This window comes from Convolutriloba macropyga, chromosome 2 (assembly GCF_964194025.1).
Source record: "Convolutriloba macropyga chromosome 2, txConMacr16.3, whole genome shotgun sequence".
Lineage (NCBI taxonomy): Eukaryota > Metazoa > Xenacoelomorpha > Acoela > Convolutidae > Convolutriloba > Convolutriloba macropyga.
The window spans coordinates 26,462,147-26,481,562 of record NC_134469.1 but is presented as its reverse complement, the minus strand read 5'-3'; the positions used below and the strand labels follow the sequence as shown (position 1 = coordinate 26,481,562).

Genomic DNA, 19,416 nt, shown 5'->3' with positions numbered 1-19,416 from the left:
CTTCAATGCTATAATTTCACGCATTTCACTTCTGTTTTCAATACACACCAAAATAACCGATAAAGAACAAATGGGCTAAAGAGCAAACCGGATGAATTACACTCGAACGACAATTTGATTAGAGGTGTAACTCGGAAATTTTTTGGGTGCAAAAACTCGGACCTGATAGGTTTCGAACTTTCGACCTCCAGCATATCAGTCCGACATGATAACCCCAAGACTAGAACGAAGTTGTTACTCAGCCGCTGACAAACTTCATTTCCGCATGAGAACAATTAAAGACGTACCTGACAAACGGCCAGAAAGTATCTGCCGTTGACCCACTTGATGAAAATCGGGATTGAAACAGAAAAAAAAGATAAAAATTGACAAAATTCGTTTCTAAATGTCAGTAGACTCTAAACTGAAAGATAATAAACTCAATACTAATGACATCTAGTAATCGCTCTAATGACCTTTGATAACACAATGCACTATGACTTAATTCCTGGCCTTATCGTATTATCCCGTTTTTGATTTTGCTCTTGTGACCTCTTCCGCATGCATTACATTGTGTAATTCAATGAGTGAAAGAAGTTAAAACGCATTGAGTTCAGTTGAAAAAATCAAGAGGTGAATCAGAAGTCAAAAATTAAAAATCAATTCTGACTATGTGAAAAAGAAACACGTGATCGAAAGGTAAAATGAATTTGAAATTGAGATTGAAACAGAAAAGACAAAATCAAGAGATAGAAATTGACAGAATTGGGTTAGATTCTAAAATTACACTTAATTCAGCTTCTAAACTGAAAGCTAAAAAGCATAATACTAATGTCAGCTAGCAATCGCTATAATGAACTTTGCTAACCTACTGCACTATGACTTAATCACCCGGCTTTATATGTTTATCCAATTTCATTTGATTTTGTTCTTTTGACTTTGACAGTATTTACTACATTGCGTAATTCAATGCGTGAAAGAATTTAAAATCCATGCAGTCGAAACAGTAAGTGAAGTAAATCAGAACTCAAACGTGAAAACCGTGACTTACGTAAAACGTGATCAAAAGGTAAAGCGAATTGAAAAGGAGAGCGCCTAAATAAAAGCCGTTGAGAGGTTGACGGTAGCTATTAATCACTCAAAATGAAGCTCAACGAAGGCACTTGGAAAGTGACAGAATGTTCTAGAACAAAAGCGCAAAATTGGTCAATCAAAATTTTGCATAACATAGCCGGCAGATTGCCGGAATAGCTGCGAAATAGACTTGCGTGCCGCAAAATACAGATGGAAAAAGATACAGAAGTGAGTTGATAATAGTTATCGCCGCCGCCTATAAAACTTAGTTTATTTCAAAGGAGGTTGTTTTTGGGTGCAAAAATATTTTCCCTGTCGCGTCTCGAACCGGCGATCTCCGGATTAACAGTCAGTCGCCTTAACCACTCGGCTGTCGGAACATACAATCTGTTTTCTTACAATCAACTTTGTTTTAGGAACAGATTCTGTTTCTGAATAACCGCAATTTAGGTCACGCAGAAAACGTGAAATCAAGCGCGAAAAAGCCATTTAAGCAGTGACGAGACAGAATGTTCTAGAACAAATGTAAAACGAAAATGAAGCGTCAGACGACGAAACAAAAAAAAACCAAGAGCACCGCAATATAGCTACGCTCAGCTTACAGCTTCGCAGCTATAAAAAAAGACCAACACGTTTACAATAATTGCAACTTCGTCCGAAAGCCATTAAAAGACGCTCCACCAATACTCTTCTTCGAGTCGTACTAAAAACGACAGCGCTCCAACATTCAAATTCTTTGGATTGTAGATAGGCCCGCTATAATAGCCGGCTATTAATAAGGTCATTAAACTGCTAAGAACATGAACAAAAAATGTTTCTCGAAAACTCTATATGGAAATTAAATTTTATAGGCAAAATAAATATTGCAAAAATCATTTAGAGTTGCATAACTCAGAAACAAGTCACAATCAATTGTTATAATTTTTCAGATCGCAATTCAGTTTTTCGAATTACTCAAACAGCATTTGAGGAAGCAGTTGGGCCCCCTGATGCATTTCCCTTCTGATAGAACTGCATGAGTCTATTGTACATCTCGGTAGTGAGTGCCTCTGTCTTACTGAAGGTCGATTGATCAACTGTGCTACTGCTCTGCTTCTGTTGTTCAAGGAACTGCGTAACTGTCGGAATGTCGATGTTCTGAAACACGAATCTTCTAACTTTATGGACTGATTCATGGATAGCTTTTCATGCTCGACTGTTCACAGAATACTAAGTCGAAACTATTATTTTCATACCGAAGTAGCTGTTCAAATAGCAATGGTAAATACCACAAAAAGCAAATTCGAGAAAAAGTTGCGACAACCCAACAGAAAAAACAACAGCTGCTACTATTAAAATATCGCTATCAATAGCCAGATTTCTGCAGCCGCTCAATTCGAAGCCGCCGCAAGGGTTTTTATGAAACTTTAACGAAAAGTGCTTTCTTTCGTGTTTCGAATGGACACGTTGTTAAAGGCTACTGTTCAAAGTAGAGTAGATTTACCTGAGCAAAATGTCCGTGATGCGGCGTAATGAGTATGTAGTAACCGCTTCATAGCTATCAAAACTCGAAACTTTTTATCACCGAAAAAGCCTGTGATTCGAGGTCTGCTCTGGAGATGCTCACAAAAATTTGAAGTATCATAAGATTGATTATCATATTATGCACTTACCTGTAGTATAGCCTGTACAACTGACTCTGCCTTGGCTCTGTCTGGTATCGTGAAGGCTTCATTCAACTGCATGAACAGGTCGTTGATGTGTTGGAATGCCTCGTCAATCCGATTTTCATTGATCAACGTCTGCAGATTCACATTCCTCGCTTGCTGGTCCTTCAGCCTCTTCCTCCTCTTTTTGCACCACAACTCGTGACAGTCCTGGTACTTCGGGAGGCTGTAGACAATATATTTCAATAGAATTTTAAGACGTAGCTTAATTGTGAGGTCACGGGTTATGTGAGAACGCTGAAATCATCATCGACAAAACCGGTTGTCTGCAGCAGAACTAATAATACGCCTTCACATTCGATGCAACTAATACAAAAACTGAATGAATAAAACAGTTTCTATTGATGTTCGATAACATGAAAAGGTCAATCTTTCAAGCCTTAGGGCAATCTCGACGCATGTTTACTATATTGATTATTTACGCATGCCTTCTGATCAAATCTTTATCGATTTTTATTAACGTCGGTTTATTGCAACAAATATGTTCTCAAAACAAGTATTTTTCTCATTTTTAGTCGAGTTCAATTTTACATCTGGTAAACCCTAATTCGCAGTCACAGAGTGACATGACAGGTTTTAAACGCGCAAAGTATAGACAGTTTAAAAGTACCTGGGTGGTTCCATTTGTTCAGGTACGACGTTGTACAGCCAGTGGTGACTGAGTGCCTCTGCGGCTGAGCACCTCTTCTTCGGATCAAGAGTCAACATCTTGTCCAGCAGGTCAAGAGCATCCGCCGGGATCCTAAATAGCACACCATTTCAAAGTACCGAATTTTTAATGCTTGTTTTCTATTATATGATTGGAATTACAGTTGGAAATTTCACAAAGCAGGCTAAAAACTTTCGAATTAGAACGACGAGGTTCCATTCGACGCCTCTGGCGTACCGCAAGTTTGAATTAATTGGGGTACTGAATGTAAAAGTTTGTAATTATTACGGACAGATTACACTCGTGATAGATTGTTTAATGGACAAACAAGTATCAGATACATAGGCTTAAAAAATTGAAAACAACCCGGGTTAGTTCAAAATGTGTTAAAAATAGGGAGTTTATTCTAACTGAGCGTATGTTTCTCTTAACATCCGTCTGTACATCTTCTTGGGCTTGAGCTTGGAAAAAAGAGGCAGTTCAATCACTTGAGGCCAGTTGGCTGGACATGGCGTCCCACACACCCTGGCGATTGCCTCCAACTGCTGAGCCTCATCCATGCCCTGGAAGAGAGCCCTGCTCATGAACAGCTCCCCCATTATGCACCTGCAAAAATAGACCAATTCAGCAAATCACTTATATTAACAGTTTAACACCTATCCTAAAAGAAAAGTTACCAAAAGAAAAAAAAAGAAAACATTGAATTCCAAAATGTTACACACCTTAAAAGTGTCAACAAAATGGCAATGTACAAATTCTAAAATACATAAAACAATAAGAATATATTTTATTTACAACGTTTGGAATACTAAAAACATTTAAAAAAATTATATTGGATAATTAGGAAATTAAAAACAATGAAAGCTTAAAAAAGGTCCCTCAACAAATCTCTGTACTCCAGTGCCTTTGGGTCCTTCAGATATTCCTTGAAATAGAATTCTTCCAAAAAACCTTTGATGTTTTTAACCTTATCAAGTTTTTGTCTTTGTTCATATGGAACTTCATTGTACAATTTCATGGCTTGCAGCATCAATGATTTATCGAGGAATTCCGAATTACTTTTCATAGCCGGATAAATTTTTCCCGTTCTCGCATTTTGCTTACAATTGGAAGTTTGCAATTCATTGTTGTTACTAAAAGCTGGTAATTGTTTCCTAACATATTTCATGAAAAATACCATACATCGATATTTGAGAAGGAATTCAACAGGCATGATTCTGTTTTTTATTTTTAAATCAGTCGAGCGATCAAACTTTTTTCTTTTGAAACACACTTTTATTCCCCAATTAAATTGTTTTTCTAATGTTATCATGAGATTTTTTCTGATACCAACAAGCATAAGAGATGAGTATTGAATGTGACTTAAAACAAGCGCGTTCAATAGTTTTACTCTAGTTTTTATAGGAAAACAGTTCCTTATATCTTTCAAGATTTTGATGCAGCACGCCATTCTGGAGAGTATTCTTTTGATCTCTTCTTTAAAGTTTAATTTGTTGTCTAGTATTATTCCTAGATATCTTACCGACGACGATTCTCCTATGTTCACATCGTTAACCTTGAGATGAGACGGAGTTCGTGCTTTTTTGATGGAGCAAACACGATATATTCAGTCTTCTTATTGTTCATCATTAATTGATGTGATTGGAAGTAATAACATAGTTTTTCAATATTTTTTCCAAATAACTTTTAGCTATATTTTCATTAGTATGAGAAGAATAGAGGAAAGTGTCATCGGCGTACTGGATTACTTGACAATTGACACTATCAATAACTCTATGAAGATCATTCACATAAATGTTGAACAATATTGGTCCTAACACTGTCCCTTGTGGCACTCCTCTGTTAAGCAAAATCCAGTCGGACTCATTTCCCGAGAAAACTACTTTTTGAGTTCTGTCTTTCAAATATGATCTAATCAATTGTGTAGATGTTCCGTCGAATCCCAAACATTTCAATTTTTCTATTAGTATTTCGTGTGAGATTGAGTCAAATGCTTTTGAGAGATCGAGGAATGCTCCACAGACTGTATTCTTTTTATCCATTTCAGTTCTTACATATTCCGTACATTGTAGTATGGCATCTGTTGTGGACAGTTTTTTTCTATATCCAAATTGTTTAGGTGACAGCAATTTATTTGAGATCAAATAGTCATTAATTTGGTTCCTTATAACTTGCTCAAAAATTTTTGCCATGGCGCCGGTTATAGATATTGGACGATAGTTAGTGGGATCTTCTGTGTTTCCTTTTTTATAAAGAGGTGAGACCAAAGCTTTTTTGAGGTCAGTCGGAAAAGAAGACTCAGAAATAAACTCATTTATCAGAAAACAGAGAGGCTCCGCAAGGACCGATTGGGCATCTTTCAACGCCCATGCGGGAATTTTTGATGGACCCAAAGGTTTGTTCACATTCAAACATTTTATTAAATCATGGACTTCTTTACAAGTAACATAATTGAAGAAGAATCTATTTGCATTTCCCGTATCAGCTGAGAACAATGTTTTATCAAATTATTTTCTTTCGCCAAAGTATTCCCCCAAAACTGAAAACTTGAAGTTCAAAAGGTTTGCGATGTCTTTTCCGTTCGTAATATGCTCACCGAAGCTGTTACGCAGAGTGTCTATTACAATTCGTTGTTTTTCATTGTTCCTAACTTCTTGTATAAATTTCCAGCGACTTTTTTCTGTGTTCAGAGAAATAAAGTCTTTTAACAAGGAAGCTTCATTTTCTGATTTGAAATTTTTTCCAGATAGGAACTTATTTCTATTCAGGAAAATTTTCGGTTTGTCATTCCTCACAAAACAAGATTTCAATGGTGCATGCACATTTATTGCTTGCTCGACTATGATACAAAATTGCAACATCATTTCGTTAGAATTTTGTGACATCCAGAAAAGACTCCAATCTGAACTCCGAATATATTCCCGGAAATTTTCGTTAGAATAGTTCTTTTTGTCGAAAAAAGTTTTTTTGATTGGCATTTGTTTCATCATCATTTTTTCGTCTAATATAGCAACTGTTCCGTAATGATCACTATTCAAGATGCTCTCTGTAACAAAACATTTTTTGAAGTTTTCCGTGATGATAATCAATCAAGGCAGTACAATTGAGGGAGAAAATCTTTACATTATTCTTAAAAGACGCGCCTACTGTTTTAACACACTCAGTATATTTCAGAACTGGCCCTGGGTTTTGTTCTACATCTCCACATTGAATCATGATAGAAGCCTTAACTATTAAGACAAAACAAATATTTAATACACGGGAAAAAGAAATTGTAATTAAATTAAGAGAAATTGTAATTAAAGGAAATTAAAATTTCCTTACGGCTTCAACACTTCTGGATCTCTAGTTGTAACAGTAACTTGTGTCGACTACAATTAAGTGGGTTCAATTCTATTGTATTCCCTAACGAGCTTCCGTCCCCCAATTACGGAACGTTCTCCTAATTGAGGCGCCTTCTTATAGGGGCTATTATGTGGCAAATATATATTACAGTAACTTGCATTCAAGCTAAATTTTTTCTTTCAAAAGTTGAATGTATTCCCATGCCCAATAATGCTATCTGATCACCCGCATTGAATATTTTTTTGTCATTATGCTATCACACGAGGTGGGAGGGGGTCAAACTCACCCTGTAGACCATATATCAACATAGGGTCCATATCTTTCTGCTCCCAAAAGCAACTCTGGCGGCCTGTACCAGATGGTGATGATGTTATTTGTGTACAATCTGTTCGCATCTTCTGCATCGTACAGCCGGGCAAGTCCAAAGTCAGCCAGCTTCAATTGGCCTCTAAACGCATCCAATATTCATCAAAACTAGCCTCGAGAATATGTGACGCAAGAAAGTCGCCTAAGTTTGAATACAAAGTGTCAATAAACGGAACTGCTTTTCTGATTTGTGTTTGGACCCATAATCGAGGAGCAATTACATACAATACAGTGCGGCTTGCAAGCCTACGGGGTAATCTCATTCAGTTAGTTGGGGCGAATTGAAAGAAAAGTGTTCTAAATTGGTGTGCAGCTTCAATTAGATTCTAAAATAATAATTAATTTAGCCTCTAAACTGAAGGATGATAAACTTAATAATAATGTCATCTAGCAATCGATCTAATGAATTTTGATAACACAATGCACTATGACTTAGTGACCCGCTTTTATCGTATTATCCCGTTGTTGATTTTGCTATTTCGACCTCTTTATTCATTACATTGTGCAACTCAATGAGTGAAAGAAGTTACAATCCATTCAGTTAAAACAGTAAGTGAGGTGAGTCAATAGTCAAAAGTGAAAATCGTTACTGTGTAATACAGACATACGTTTTGGCAAAAATCAGAAGAGAAAATTTGGCAAAAATCAGAATACATTTCAAAGTAGTGGCTTCAAAGAAAGGAAAACAAGGCTAAATACCTAAATCCTTAATCACAGAAAAAAGTACACCTCTCCAATCGAACAACCATTAACATCTCCGTTAGGTGAAAAAGTGACAACAAGAACAAATGAAAGACAGATTCAGAATTCACGAAAAACTTTCAAAAATAAATGGTATCTAAGCCGATGTAAAAGCTGAAGCTAGTAAAATGGCCAAAATGACGCCACAAAAGTCAATGCGAACTCTAGTTTTTTAACTAAGTCACAATACCCCAAGAAAAGGAACAATAACAACAAGACCACAAGAAAAGCAACAATATCAATCAAGACAAAGCAATCCACAAATATGAAAAGAAATAACTTAAGTCTTACAAACCAATGCTACAATCTTCAAACAATAGTAAGACTCGTGTTTGATTCACTAGGAACCAACAACACTTGTCTTTTATGAGACTTAGTTACCCGAAAACCTAAATAACAAAAAAAATCGAGCAAAAACTTTGAAAATCGCTGATACTTTCAGAAAACAATAAGTGTCGAAGTCATAGAAAGCGTTACCTGTGAACTAAGAATAATTCGATTAAATTAACCCTAATAAGCAGCCGGAATGATCTGTTATTAATAAGATTGAGCGATAAAACAACAGGGGCAACTACAAAACTGTACAAAAAAGTCGCAATTAATTTTGAAAACAAGTTGTGACAAAGTAGTTAAAACCTTTAGATATCAAACAAAATTAATAATTTGCTTCTAAAAAGCAAAATAAGTATGCCAATGCACCCGTCATTAAGGGGATTAAAAAAACAGGACAACATATAAACCATTAATGCCGTTTGATTACTTCCAAATACACAATTATGACCTTTTGAAACAATTAGTCAAGAGAACCAGAAAAAATAGCGAAACAAAAGTCATATTACCGCACTAGAACAAAAAATCACAATCGAGAAAGCGAAATATGGTGGAAACACTGAAAAATTTCCAGCGCAAAACCATCCGCTTTTTAGCTGCACTTCCTGTTTCGACGAGACCCATATCAATTCTAATTTGACTTCAAACATCAACAAACATGTGAGCAGATATCTTGAAAACATAGTATGAAGAACTTCCGACACGCACAGCTCGAGGTAGAAAATTGACAATTCTCACAGACCTAATGCAACTGCCTCAATCATCACATTAAAACAATAAAAGGAAAAATAACATTAGATAAGTAAGTTACAAACACTGATATGGCATCTGATATAAAATACTTACGTTGTATCTTTAAAAGCTAGGTCCTGGCAAAAGACCTTGTATGATGTGTAGTTTGCAAGAAAATAAGGCCAATCAAAAAAACAATTCAACACAATCGGGTTATGAAGAGAAAACTAACGAAAGGGAAAAATGACTAAAGAAAAAATTAAAAAAAAACATTCGCTGTATAGTTCGAACAATTTCTCTACAAAAAATTTGACTGCAAATTGCACACCAGAACACCTAAGAAAACTCTAATTACATCGCCTCCTAGATCAGTCACCCAAACAATAATTGTCAATGAAAATACTGTACAGAAAATAAGTACAGGCAGATAACAAAAAACAGAAAAATAAAAAATGTACAAACTATTTTAGTCAAAAAAGCCATTTCTCCATTTCTGTCAAGCGTCACATCAAAGTAGTAACAACTATCAGATAGCTTATAATTAAGAGATTATTTAAAAAAACTGCGAGAAGCACAAAATCCGAAGGCAAAAAAACCAAAAAACCGGCAAACATTTGCTGACAATAAATCAATTTTCTTTATCAAAAACAAACCAAAAATAAAATAATCCATAATGAAAGACAATCAAAACAACTTGAACAGCCAATTTTAACTAAAGAACTACCCAAATGCTATAAAAGAAAGAAGAATTTAAACATAACCGAGTAACGTCGGGCGAATTGCTCTCAAACGACCGGCGAGCGGTTGGCTTCGTCAGTAGCTAGCCACCATTTAGAGAGGCTAGCTTTAGCTTAATTGAAGGGGCGTGAGGTGAGCGGAGCGGGGTGCACGGTGTGAGGACGTTTTGGCTGCACGCGGCCCTTACGCCCTGAACGATGATAATGGGTGGGGATGTGGGTGAAGTGAGAGGGGGCTGATGAGAGTGGGGTGGGGGGGGGGGGGGGTCAGCCTCTAAGAACCGACCTTCACACCATGAGTATAAGTTTCCAAAACAGTTTCTATGAATCGCATACTTGAAGACTAGTGATCTGAAAGGCTCTAAGAGCACTTAATGCCCGCTGGGCGCTACCGGTTTCTCTAGCTTTTGAGACAAAAACTAAAAATGGGTCAGACGAAATATCGGTCAAGCAAAAAACCGCATCAAAAAGACCGACAGGACTAATATAATTGCTACTTACTTCCTTTGAGAGCAATTGAAAATTGCTTAAAAACTCGTAAAGAAGGCGAAATGGTTTGAAAATTAGCTGAAAATTAAATCTACAACAGTAAATTTTGCTTCAGATGGTCAAACTCGCTCCCAAACGCAACACTACTAGTTTAGATAATGATAAGAAACGTCTGACTGAAAATGTTGGAGTAGAAAATGGTGAAATAAGAAAAATAGCTCGCTTAAGGAATACTTCTCAAACACGTCTCTAGCGCCCTCTCCAAAAACGACATGAACAAATACACTCTCCTCTTTGCTGCTTAGGTTACTTTAGCATTTTGACACATCATTCAGTGAAATAAGCCATTTCCAGCTTTCAAAAATTATACAGAAGACTAAATGTTAGAACTATAATATATGCTTCAGATGGCCAAAAATGCGTCCAAACGCACAATTACTAGTTTCCATAATTAAAAGAAACGCATGAGACTAAAAATAGAGTTAGAACTACGAAAACTGCTTTCAAAAAAGGGGCGCACGAGATCAAAAATTTTGCTCGATTAGCGAACACTTCCACACCCACTTCTCTTGCTCCTTCACAAAAAACGACATGAACTGAAAACATATCTCTCTTCTCCAGAAGTTACTTAAGCAATTTAAACTAAACGCTGTCTTCACGAAGTGAAAGAAGCCATTTCTAGCTTTCAAAAATTATACAGAACAAATAAAATAAATATAAAATAACCGAAAAAGACTTGATGATGCATCCTCGTTTAAAAAGTTCACTATGAAAAACTTCTGCATCAAACTTCTTCCGTGCTGGAATGAAATTTTGTTTTGGGCTTATTAAAAACCCAACGGCAATATGGACATCGACATAACTGATGCGAGCACCTTCAACTATTTCTATTAGAGTCATTTCAAAATTTAGGCAAATTGTGAAAGTTCTATTCAAGGGTTTCTTAAATGTTGGCTGCTTCTTTTGTTGGCACTTCAAAAATAAAGCAATTAAAAGTTTACAAATCGAACTTCCAAACTTGAAATTATTGATCTCAAAGGAATTACGATGCACCAAATTTGTAAAATTTTAAGTAAAAACTGCAAAAAATCCAAAACAGATAAAAATCAAAACAACTCAACGCAAAACAACAAAAACTCTTAGCCAATTATAAATTAGCTTTAGCGATTAGCATTTAATGCCTAGAAGGGGAACAATATAACCGACTAACTCACTGCCTAGAAGAAAAACCGATCAAATGAAAAATCGTATTAACAGGACCCAAAAAACAGCTAACTTTTACTAACGTATGCTTTCAATTGGTGTTGCAAAACATAGCCGGCAGATTGCCGGAAAATAGCCGCAATAGACGCTTGTGGCCTTCCATGGAATTAAATAACTAAAGAAAACATAACCGACTAACGTCGGGCGAATTGCTCTCAAACGACCGGCGAGCGGTTGGCTTTGTCATTAGCTAGCCGCGGTTTAGACAGTCTATATTTAAATTCATTGAAGGGGTGTGAGGTGAAGGAAATAGATTATGACATCACGCCTTATGACAGCAGCTTAATTGCGGCATCAACAAAAGAGTTAAGGAGAGAGAGAGGGATAGAGTGTGAGAGATAAAACATGAACGATAAAGAGGAAAGAAACCCCAACCGACAGAGAGAGCTAGGATAAATTTCCATGAGATTCGACACTGCAAGTTTCCAGATCTGGCGGTAAAAACCAGTTCACAAAGTTTTTGTCTCTGGTTTTCCGTCATGTAAACCATCTGCAAGACAAAAAGTTTTGTTGGCCAGTAATGATCGGTAAACCCAGAAATGACAAAACATTCAAAAATTTTAACAATATCTGGCTAAAACTTGGGATAATAAAATCTTTAGAACCATTTCATTATCTCAAGAGACTATCCAGTATTCCTATTTCAAGCCTAATTATTTTTACTGGCCCATAAAGATCCATAAACTTGGAACATGGTAATAATTATCCGAAAACTCAAAAGAAAATTTAAAATTGTAGAAAAATCGGGTCAATAAAAATTGATAACCAATCTATTAACTCTAGAAGCTATGCAGCAGCTTATTATCAAACCTTAGAGGAGTTCAAAGGCCCCTGGTGCCGGAAACAAAATCAAAAATAGTAAAAAAAAAATTGCAAACATTTTTTAAAGTTGCTGAAATTCGTGAGAGAGTCTTGAAAAATATTCTATTACATCTAGAAACTATGCAGTAAACTATTACCCAACCCTAGAGGAGGTTCCTTGGCTCCTGAGGCTTTAGAAACCTAAAAAATGATAAACAATCTCAAAAAACTTGAAAAAAGTTGCAAGTTTTATATATAATTTGTGATTAAAAAAAATGAAAACTAATCAATGGCTAAAGAAAATTTTTCAGTAGCATAGAACTAAACCATAACAAAAGTTTTCTATGCCCTGAGGCTGAAAAAACCTGAAATGACAATAGATGTCAAAATACGAATAAAAAAGAATTTTTATTTGAAAAAAATGCTAAAAATTGCGATGACAAAATCTTGAAAAACATTCCATTACATCTGCAAACTATATAGTAACCTATTATCAAGCCCTAGAGGAGATTCCTTGGCTCTTGAGACTGAAGAAACCTAAAAAATGACACATTTTCTTAAAAATTTAAAAAAAAAATGCAAGTTTTAAAATTTGTGATATTCAAAAGTTGAAACCTATTCCATGGCCAATAAAATTTTTTTCTTACTTATTATTCAAACCCTAATGATGTTTTCTGGCCCTCGGCAATTTTGTTTGTTGTTTTTGCAGTTTTGTTTTTGTTTGGATTACCAAAACATATAGCTCTTAAATTGGTAATTAAAAGTACTTATGACTTGCAAAAGACCTTTATCAACTTTCAACAGGCTCAATTTTAGACTGCCCCAACAAAAACTTCAAAAAAATGACAGCAAAAACACAAACAATTGCAACAATTTTGGCTCAAAAATGACTTTTTAACCTTAAACTACGGCCTTTCCGGTAGCTTCACCACACTATGCACTTGAAGTACTACTAAACGCGGCTAAGGGCCTCTAATGACCTCTGTTTATCCCGTTTTTAATGACGAAGATTCAAATGCGTCAGACAAAAATTGGTCAAACGAAAAAATCGCATGAAACAGACCAACAGGACTAATATAATTGATATAAACTTCGTTTGAGAGCAATTAATAAGATAGACAGATCAACCAGCAGTCCTTCAACAGACCACTGGACTTTTTGGGCTAGAATCTGACTTTCAATTTTATGAAACATACGTTCTATAAGAAAAAAACACTAACTGAGCTTCTTCAAAATTGATATTCGAAACCAAAAACTCAAGACTAATACTCAAGAATTAGGGCATACTACTTAGATGAACACTATTGATCTTTAACTAGTGGATGTTCATATATTTAAAAATCCATAAGTGAAATCTGCATTCATTTTGTTGAGGAGGCAAGTCACTCAATTGACTTAAAAGCAGAAATGACGTTACAGACACAAATTGTAACTGCAAAGCAGTAGAAGTCACTGAAGCCATTGAAAAAGTCCAAGAATTCCAAAAATTCCAAGAAGTCAGGTGGTAAGAATCATCGATAGAGACCACGAAGTAAAAAAAAACAAGTCCTGACGTACAATTCAAAGAATTTTCTTTGACTAAACAAGAACTAGACCTAGAACGGACTATGAGTGAATTGGGAAAACCATTTACAAAAAAATCAGATAAAAAACTTAAAACATACCCGGCAGATTGCCGGAAAATAGCCGCCGTTGATTCCAATAAGCATGATTGGGATTGAAAGAATAGAAGATATTGAAAAAAAAGAATTTTGTACAAGAACATTTTTTAAGTCCGATTTATTTTGATGGCATTTCGTAGTTGAACATGACGTACTTCTGTTTTTTAGAGAGAGGCTCCAGGGGCTACTATCAATACCAATAAGCATTAGAGATGGTAACTAAGACTTATAGGAACGACATTCAAATAGCGGGCATCTAAAATTGGGCTTTATCCCGTTTCTACTTCTGACTTCAATTTTTTATACTGACTCTGTTCATTTTGAATTGCTTTGCTGAGCAACTGATGTTCAAAATCACTTTTAGCAGAATGGGAGAAGAGAGAAACTAGCCTAGAGAAGTCAAAAAGATATCACGCAAAATGTTGAAAAAGCGGCAAAATGAGGTAAAGCGAAACATTTTTTTACTCGACGAAGTAAAAAAAAACATAGCAGGACAAGTCCTGACGTACAATTCAAAGAATTTTCATTGACTAAACAGAAAACTAGACATAGAACGGACTATGAATGGATTGGGAAAACCAATTAGAAAAAAATCCGATCCAAAAAATCGAAAAAACAGTAAACATACCCGGCAGATTGCCGGAAAATAGCCGCCGTTGACTCCAATAAGCATGATTGGGATTGAACGAATAGAATATATTGAAAAAAAAAATTTTGTACAAATTTATTTTGATGGCATTTCGTAGTTGAACATACTTCTGTTTCTTAGAGAGAGGCTACAGGGGCTACTATCAACACCAATAAGCATTAGAGGTGGTAACTAAGACTTATAGGAACGACGTTCAAATAGCGGGCATCTAAAATTGGGCTTTATGGGTTTATCCCGTTTCTATTTCTGACTTCAATTTTTTATACCGACTCTGTTCATTTTGAATTGCTTTGCTTAGCAATTGATGTTCAAATTCATTTTTAGCAGAATGAGAGAAGAGAGAAACTAGCCTAGAGAAGTCAAAAAGATTTCACGCAAATTGTCGAAAAAGCGGCAAAATGGTAAAGCGAAAAAAAGTTTGACGAAGTAAAAAAAAAATACGAGCGCAATAATAGCCGGCTGAGAAGATGAGGGCGGCTATTAAAAAGGAGATTATATAAAGGCTATAATGCGAACCTAACATAAAATCTTTTTATTAGTACAAAGTTGCGCTATTTTTCTTATTAGGAGCAAACAAGAACTAGCAATAACTAGCTCACACAACTACTTCATCATCAAAAAGTGAAAACTCTTATTTTTCAGAAAATCGAAAAACTAAATTTAAAAAAACATTCTACAATGTGAGGTCTTTCAAATGATATCAGTACTTTCTCTTTCCAATGATTATAGGGGGGGCATATTTAAAAAAAATAGGAGCGCTATAATAGCCGGCTGAGAAGATGAGGGCGGCTATTAAAAAACTGAAAATCAAAGTCAAAATGAAACAAAAAACCACTAGCAAGAAAGCGAATTTTTGTTCAAACACCGTTTTCTAACTCTACCTTAAAATTAGAGGGGAAAAATTTCACGCCGCAAAACCACTTCTTTTTCGCTCCACTTGCTGCTTCGGCGTGACCAAAATCACTACTCCAATTTGACTTCAAAAATCATAAAAATGAGTGAACAGATCTTAAAGAAAGACAGCGCCCCAATACAATTCAAATTCTTTGAATTGTAAAAAAAACCACGATGTCCCCATTAGTAGCCGCTATGGCTTCGCGGCTATTAATAATTAATCAAATGGTTTCAACTTGTTTTTTTCCACTTTTTGCATGCCTAGTTTCAGGATTTCAAACAGAAAACATTTGGAGCTGGGCCGACAATCTTCAAGTATTTTGTAAAAACGCATTTTAAGATATAAAAGTAAGTATTTTGATACTTTTAAATCAACAAATTTAGGAATATACAGATAGGAATCTACAGAACACTGCAGAATTTTATTCAGAATGAGTTGTTTTGAATAATTTTTTTTGCCTTCCGAAACAAAATTAACCTTCCTCCCAGCGAATCGTTGATTTATCTGACTCAGCGCAAATAACCACGTGATTTAAGTTAGTTTCATTTTTTCAGAAAGGAAAGATTTTACGCTTCAGAGGGCAAATTCATACTACTCATTCGTTCCTGAGACTTCGAAGATTCAAAATATTGGTACTGAAACAAGCCACCAACTTTGTTAGCGGCTAGCTTTAGCTTAGAAAGGATGCCTCGCCGTTCAGTCGCATTAAATACGACAAAGAGATCTTATTAATTGCTGCAAACTTTCTTTGAGAGCAATTAATAAAAGTGAGAGCAATACTTGTTGTTGATGAGAATGTTGGAGCACTTGATGTCTCTGTGAAGGAACTTCTTCTTGTGGCAGTAAGCCAGTCCGTCCAGTAACTGCTTCATGAGACTCTTCACGTGATCCTCCGTGAACTGCACCAGCCGACTGTCTAGCACTCCCAGCAGATCGTGGTCCATGTACTCGAACACCAGGTAGAAACTACCTGAAGAACCACAAAACAAGTTTATTAATGCTTATGTACGCCATTGAATTGTAGACACTCAACTGAGAAGCACGAGTCCAAACCTAAAGCTATAATAGGAACATAACCAACTAACGTCGGGCGAATTGCTCTCAAACGACCGGCGAGCGGTTGGGGGTTCTTTAACCTCTAAGAACCACCCTTTATCACATCATAAGTATAAGTCTCCAAAATAGTTTCTGTGAATCGCGTACTTGGAGACTAATGAGCTGAAAGACTCTAAGAGCAGTTAATGCCCGCTGGGCGCCCTGTTATCCCGTTTTTGAGGACGAAATGTCAAATGGGTCAGACGAAAAATTGGTCAAGCGAAAAATCGCTTAAAAAAGATCGACAGTACTAATTTAATTGCTACAAACTTCGTTTGAGAGCAATTAATTACAATCATATAATTTTTTTCTAAGATCTCACGCATTTTTAGGAATCAAATAGGTTCAGCAACTCGACCGAGCTCTTACTAATCTTATTTGACTACGTCACAGATTGCGTTGCATAAGATCTAAGAAAAATTTGGTTGAAATTAGGGTCGACATTCATCGAAGGGAATTCATTGACATTACTGGCTCATCTTAACATTGTGCAGCAAATATTGCTATGCAAAAAATGTCGCTTCCAACCTTTGCCGTTTTTCCACTCGTGAGCCGAGGCTTTGTCTGTCACTATCTCTACCAGGTTTACAATGGAAGCATGTTTGAGCTGTCGCAGTATTTTGACCTCCCGGATGGAAGTGATAGGGAATCCCTCCCTCTCCTTGTCTGTTAGCACCTTCTTCAGAGCATACATCACTCCTGTTTCTTTGTGTCTGGCTTTGAACACTTGACCAAACGTGCCTTCTCCAATCTGGCCCAGCTGCTCAAACTGTTCGACGCTCCCAAATGGCCAGGTCTCTACTGCACGCTGCTCTGCCCTCAATTTGGCTATGTTGCTGGGCACCTTCAATCACACATTCTACCTTAATATGCAATCAATCTCCGAGCACAAACTGATTTTTCTCCCGTAAGAACATAACTTTGTTTTCATAAGACTGCGAACAAACTAAGGCTTTTCCGAGCATTGAGAGTTCCATTAATTGTTTCGAGCTAAAGTTAGCTGCAAATAGAACCATTGGATAATTTCTGCATCAATTATTTGTATACACACAGAAAATCACGATTCTATGTTCGTTTGTTTCAGATCCCTATATACAGTTCTAGACTAAATCAGTAACCACTAGTAATTCTCAGCTTTCAACGAAGCCGCAGCCATTGCCCTTTATATAGCATCAAATAAACAGCTTGACGAAATTAAACACCACTAGCAGAAAGTTTGTGAAGACAGTCTAACCTTGAGCACTTTGGGCTTAGGAGGTTCTGGAGTATCCACAGCACCATGAGGCGAATTGCTATTTGCAGATCCCGTACTTTTACTATCTTCATCCCCAGGAACGGGCACTGGCTCTTGCTTCACTTTGTTACTGTGAATCGAAGCAACGGCAGGGTTAGAAGCTCCGCTATTTGCTGAAAAGAATTAAGCATCAGCACAATAGACTTTCGAGAGCAAATAACAAAAAATCTGTTATTTCTATGCCTATGCTCATTTATAAAGAAATTCAAGAAGCCACGGGTTGTGTTATATTTGACATTAAACTCGCACAGAGATCTCAGTCAAGAAACGAAAGAATTGAAGAGTTTTTGGATATATTCTGTTTCACTCCCCCCCCCCTCCCACCTTTTATAGCAAATGACAAATAATGCTATATGGCGCCATTAACTTTCGAGAATGTCTCAAGCCCAATAAAGTGAGGACAGGGGTGGTAGAATAGATCCGCGTTGAGCTTCACTTACTGAGACGAGGCGGTGAAGGTGATACAGCTGTATACAAAAGCAAACATGCACTAACTATTAAGTGTGGTAGAATAAAACTAATTCTAGTTCAGTTAACTATTCTAGTTCACCAATCTGGCAGAATGAGTGCTTTATTTACATGAAATTTATTAACATAGCCGGTAGATTGCCGGAAAAGAACCGCGAGACGCTTGTGGACTCCCATGAATTGAAACAACTTAAGAAATAAGATAGACAGATTGACCACCAGTCCTTTCATAGACCACTATCACTTAGTGTCTCATAGACCATAGATCACTTTTTATTTAGATTCGGAGAGTCATTTTTACATACCCTTTATAAAGAAAAAGCCCTAAAGGAGCTTTTTTTCAAAATTACTATTCGAAATCAAAAACTAAAGACTAATACTCAAGAACTAGGGCATATCCGTTTGGCACTACTTAGATGCACACTCTTGATCTTAAACTAGTAAATCTTTTAAAAACTTAAAGTTCAATAAGTTTTTAGTGAGGTAAGTCATTGAAAAAGTAAATTCCAAGAAGTCAGGTTAAGACTAAACAAAAATCTGTTGGACGAAGTTGAAAAAAAGTAGGACCGCAATAATAGCCGCTTGGAATGGCTGACGCTGCTATTAATAAAACGAAACGACAAATTACTTGGTTAAAAACTCGCGACTACTTTTGAGCGTAGCCGGCAGGTAGCTGGAATAGACTTGCGTGGCGTAAAATATACAGAAACAGATATAGATATAAATCGAAAAAGTTACTGGCGCCATTCAAAACGCTATGTAAAAAAACATTCAGCTAAATTAATAAAACTTGTGAAAATAATTCCGCAGAAGCCTTTTTATAGGACCTTTATTAGACACATTGAGTTCATCTGACCTTAAATTAATTCAAATTAAACTTAAGCTTTAAACTGCAAAAGTTGAGTGTGTTAGGTCAAAAAGAGTTCCGTTGAATGAGTTACTTTTTTTGAGTTAGTTATGTCAAAAATCAAGTGACCAAAAGCTAATCACTCAAATGAACTAAAAAAACTTGGTTAGAGTGAGAAATGACGTCACGCCCGGAAACGCCCTTAGTGAGCGGAAGAAGTCATTCATAAAGATTGACTTTCAGCTTTGCTACGTGAACAAATATAAACGAAAAACAGCGTCAAAACGACGAAACA

The 19,416-nt window shown here is 36.2% G+C and overlaps 1 protein-coding gene across 2 annotated transcripts in view; it reads right to left on the bottom strand.

The window, feature by feature from the left end:
* Window positions 1-1,881: 1,881 nt before the first annotated feature.
* The window catches only part of LOC142358564 (uncharacterized), a 319,087-nt gene continuing 301,552 nt past the window's right edge, over window positions 1,882-19,416 (bottom strand). For both annotated transcript variants that reach the window (XM_075409970.1, XM_075409971.1), the window contains exons 7-14: window positions 17,747-17,919; window positions 17,041-17,356; window positions 16,198-16,387; window positions 7,040-7,201; window positions 3,820-4,014; window positions 3,370-3,501; window positions 2,706-2,925; window positions 1,882-2,190 (exon numbers count right to left, since the gene is read on the bottom strand). In XM_075409970.1, the coding sequence (XP_075266085.1) occupies window positions 2,008-2,190; window positions 2,706-2,925; window positions 3,370-3,501; window positions 3,820-4,014; window positions 7,040-7,201; window positions 16,198-16,387; window positions 17,041-17,356; window positions 17,747-17,919 (1,571 nt within the window). In that variant the 3' untranslated portion in view covers window positions 1,882-2,007. The remainder of the gene's footprint in view (window positions 2,191-2,705; window positions 2,926-3,369; window positions 3,502-3,819; window positions 4,015-7,039; window positions 7,202-16,197; window positions 16,388-17,040; window positions 17,357-17,746; window positions 17,920-19,416) is intronic.